This window comes from Pygoscelis adeliae, unplaced genomic scaffold, assembly GCF_000699105.1.
Source record: "Pygoscelis adeliae isolate BGI_AS28 unplaced genomic scaffold, ASM69910v1 Scaffold57, whole genome shotgun sequence".
NCBI lineage: Eukaryota > Metazoa > Chordata > Aves > Sphenisciformes > Spheniscidae > Pygoscelis > Pygoscelis adeliae.
This window is the reverse complement of record NW_008825615.1, coordinates 15919050-15923409: the sequence shown is the minus strand read 5'-3', so window position 1 is coordinate 15923409 and position 4360 is coordinate 15919050. Positions and strand designations below refer to the sequence as shown.

General features: G+C 39.2%; 2 protein-coding genes across 4 annotated transcripts in view; one reads left to right on the top strand and one right to left on the bottom strand.

Annotated features, from left to right (window-relative positions):
- Positions 1 to 3294, bottom strand: part of ANGPT2 (angiopoietin 2) — a 49307-nt gene extending 46013 nt beyond the window's left edge. For all 3 annotated transcript variants that reach the window (XM_009333198.1, XM_009333200.1, XM_009333201.1), the window contains exon 1: positions 2902 to 3294. In XM_009333198.1, the coding sequence (XP_009331473.1) occupies positions 2902 to 3186 (285 nt within the window). In that variant the 5' untranslated portion in view covers positions 3187 to 3294. The remainder of the gene's footprint in view (positions 1 to 2901) is intronic.
- The window catches only part of MCPH1 (microcephalin 1), a 183353-nt gene that overhangs the window by 141472 nt on the left and 37521 nt on the right, over positions 1 to 4360 (top strand). The window lies entirely within an intron of this gene.

Genomic DNA, 4360 nt, shown 5'->3' with positions numbered 1-4360 from the left:
CATATTGCTGCACAGTTGATCTAGGGTTTTGGCCTTTGCTCTACAGCATCGCTTATTACTAACCACTGGATTAGGTGGAATAGTGGTTTGTTCTAGTATGTCATCTGAATGCTTAAACATAATCTACTTTTGAAAAGACATTCCAGTTTTATGTACGGTGTGTACAGTAGTGACATAAGGCATTAATACAGTTCAGACCAAAAAAAATGTGTTTTCATGAAGCAGCAATTTGTAGCAATCGTAGAACAAAGTCTTCTGCTCCCTATGCAGGAGGAGATCAGAAAAGAACCTGGACCTACGTAACTCATTTTCTTCCCATTGTGTTTGTCCATTAACCAGATGAAGCGCACACTTCCCATGCTGTTCCATTCATACAGCCTAGCGTTCATTCAGAAACAGAATGTTTCCTTTAGTTGATGGATTAAAGGCAGGAGGGGGGGAGGGGTGTAAAAATGTTTTGGGATGTGCAATACTTCAGGAACAACGTTTAAAGGTTAATTCACGCTAAAAGTTTGTAATGTATTTTTTTTACACAACTTCAGAACAAAACAGGTGCTGCCTCTTAAATGCGCAAAAATAACTTTTTTAAAAAGCAAGACCTAAAGCAGTTTTTTGTGCAATTGCTGAGAAGTTAATGTCAGGTTATTTTTAAAATCAATCTTATATTACACTTTCAATACAGTATAGAGACTAAGTGAACAATTTTTATTTTGCCATGCCTTGACTAATCTAGTATTATATTTTGGTAAGTTGAAATATGAACCTAGGAACATGTATTAGTGACCTTAAAAAAACAGCAAGTAAACTGTAAGCAACTTTAAAGGTTATTGTTTGCTTTTCATCTTCACTTGCAGACCAGGTGTCTCTAGCAAAGCAAATCTGAGGAAAAGCTACTTTTGTTGGAGTCTCTTTGTGACTAAAACAGATGACATAAAGAGCAGGTGTTAAAATAGTGAAAAAGGCAAACAGCAGTTATTTTACAAACAGCAGTTATTTTACAGGATGTTTAGATGTGGAACAGCTACAAAAAAATCAGGCTATTCTAAAGCATCTTATTTGGAAATCTTTGCTCAAATAAAAGAAACATTTCTCTGTCTTGTAAAATAGAATTTGCCTTTTGATCCCCCAAAGAATGGGTTAGATATACTTATCCTATTCCTCTTGTAACTGATTTCCCAGGGACTGACAGGAAAAAGCATAGTTTTTACTAAATAAGGATGCTGGAATTTGCTTACTGGTTTGTGTTTACCTGATGCCACTTACGATACTGTGTTTGCCTACTTAAGTGGCATTTAGCACTGGAGTCCTGTGTGTGATTTTACTATTTACGTTAGGAAATTGCTTAGCAGCTGGGTAGATTAGACTGTTTTACTTTGTGTGTTTTTAATCCTGCATTGCACATCTGTTAATGTTGGTCTTAACATTACAATAGTGAGCATTGTAAATTAATGTGTATGTTTGCCTGTGAGATTAAAAAACAAAAGCTACTGAACTGACATTATTTGGATGTCTAAATTAAGCATCCAAAACCCATAAAGACAGATTTAGAGGCCCACACTGCAGCCTTCAAGTGTATGCATTTTGGATTTAAGCATCAAGGTTCATCTTCAGGTAGATGACAACACTGTGCTTTCTGCTTTGAAGTGTGACTTCTGTTTCTAACACACACAAATTCTCTAGCAGGTTCCTTTGATTGGCTTATGCTAGTTCTGTAACACTGTAGCTGATGAGAGAAGTGAACCCTAATGCAAAATTATGTTATAATCATGTAAGCATAGAATTGGCTACTCAGAGAATTGTGAATTCTGCCCATTCGCAACAAATATTTCTTTCTCTATGAAAAAACCACTTATGACATCACTTGAACACTTATTTGGAGATACTATGTCAACTGCTCAGTTAAGTCCTCAAAATATTTATTGCTTAGAAGACAGGCATCTTGGTGTGAAACATAAACACTCATAAATTTACTATGCAATTAAACTATACTATCAGACCTTTTCAGGTACCAGTGAAATGAAGGTTTGTTAAATCCAGATCTATTGAACTAGTATAGCACTTAGAATCAAGTGAGTTTCTATTAAAATGTGGAATAGTGATCAGGTTTATTCTCCAGTAATATTAAGACTATAAGCAGCATAATTTTTTTTTCTGCTGTTCAAGGTATGATTTTACAAATGTTGCCGCTTTGGCAATAAACATGTCATTTTCCCTTCTTTACAATGGAGTTGCGTTAAAGGAAGCTATGTGGTATCTGCAACACCTTTTCCAGAATATTTTTCCCTTGGATATTGTATATTTGAGTGGAAATCTTACAGGATGCGAAAGATATCCGCTAATGAACTTTCTTGAAATTCTGTCACTTCACCAGGCTAATTTCACTGCAAGTCAGACTTGCAGTCTTTGCTTAGAATTACAATTCTTTATCAGTGGAGCTGACATATGTTCATTTCTGCATGCAAGTTTTGAAATCATGTTTCAAATACCATTTTTCAAACATGCTTCAGGTAAAGGTACATTCTATATTCTTTAAATAGAGACAAAATAGCCCTTGTCAGTTAATTATAAATTAGTAGGTGGTTCTTCCATGTCAGAAATTTCAGACGTGCTCGCAGTCTGCCTGCATATGTAGTTACTGTTTGTCCAAGGAACTCAAATGCAATGACAAACTTTAAAGCACAAGCTCTGCAGAACAGCGCAGTTCTCTGTTCCTTCCTAGTCAGTAAAATTGTGTTCTCAGACTCCAAAACAACTTTTTGATTGAAAGGTAATTCAGAAATTTAGTTTAGATAATGCATTTTGTGAATTTCAAAACCGTTAGAAGAAAAAAAAAACCCACAATGAAATCGGTAAGAGGATGCTGGAAACAAGATTTTTAGAATAGAAATGATCTTATCCTACCTTCATTAGCCACTGAGTGTTGTTTTCCATGATGTTTTCAAGTAGTTGCAGTCTTTGAACCGAGTCGTCATAATCTAAAGGTGCATCCCTTTGCACTGCGTTGGACACGTAAGAAGTAGAAGATCGGCAGTTGTCCGTCTCGGGCAGAAGGAAGGTATAGCTGCATGACCCATGCTGGACCTGGTACTGCTTCTTGCCTATCGTCTCCATGCTCTTACTAAAGGAGTTGTATCCTGAAGCTAAGAAAACACTGCAGCCCAAAAAGAAGTAAACAGTCAGCTGCATTTTAATTCCTGCGGTAACCCAGCAAACCTAGAGTGCTCTGGCGCGCGAGCGAGAGCCCAGACCTAGTTAACCTGCGCTGAAATCGAGTGCTCTGCTGCCATGTGCCGCCTGAAGGCGGGCTGGGCTTTTTTACCGTCCCGGTTGCAAAAAGCGGCCCCCTCGAAGCTGCGGGAGCCGGCCCCGCTCGGCCCGCAAGCCGTGAGGCTTTCTTCTCCTCGCCCGTGTCAAGATTTTGCGGCCTCGGCACCCGAATCAATCACTCTCCTTCCCTTATATGATAAGTTGATAAGAGCAGGCAGACATGTGGAGCGGAGCTGCTCCTCCCTCCCGGCCTCGCCAGTGCCTTCCTGCCGGGGGGGGGTCATTTGCAAAGCGCGCTGCGGGGAGCGCGCTCGCCCTTGACCCCTGCGAATTCCTGCAGCACGGCTCCAATTAAGAATTTCCTAGACAGAGCAATCAGTTCCGATAGCCTCCAACTATGCTTGTAAATTGTTTGTGGGGGTAATCATTTTCAAACGCTGACCAAAAAAAAAAAAGAGGTCCTGGGCTTGTTTGTTCTTCTTAACGATTTTTTTTTTTAAATGTGCTGCACCGAGATGTAATTTCGTTTGTGTTTAGTGCATTGTATAATTACAGAGAAAGACACTTTTGTCCGAAGCGTACAAAAGCAGGCTTGGGCATGTCCTTTCAAAGAGAGCAAGAGAGGGGTTTTAATTAAAAGGTTTCAGTTGAACACAGACTTTATGTTTTACTGAATCTCTGAGATGAATACTCATTTTCAGGCATGTCTTTCAAGAGTTAAGCGTTCTCAAGCTTTTTTTTTTTTTTTTTTTTTTTTTAAAGGCTTTTTTGTCTGTATTAAATGGCTAACTTTGGAAGTGCTAACATTAGCAAGAGTTACAAATCACAAGTCAGCTGGGACTGGAAGAGGGAATAACTATCCAGACACGGTGGCAGTAAGGCATGCCTCAGGAAGTGGCATGGCTGAATAGCAGTTACCCGATCAGCTCTCGCTAGCCCAATTCTGTGCCCTTGGAAGTGGGAAATACCTGTAAAAGGTGAGGGAAAACTCTAACAAAGTATTTGAAATGTATACGTAAGAGTAAAAAGGAGCTTCCCCCTACTTCCCGCTCCCATGTTCTCTGCAATGATGAGTGGTCTTGAAAAAGCGGAA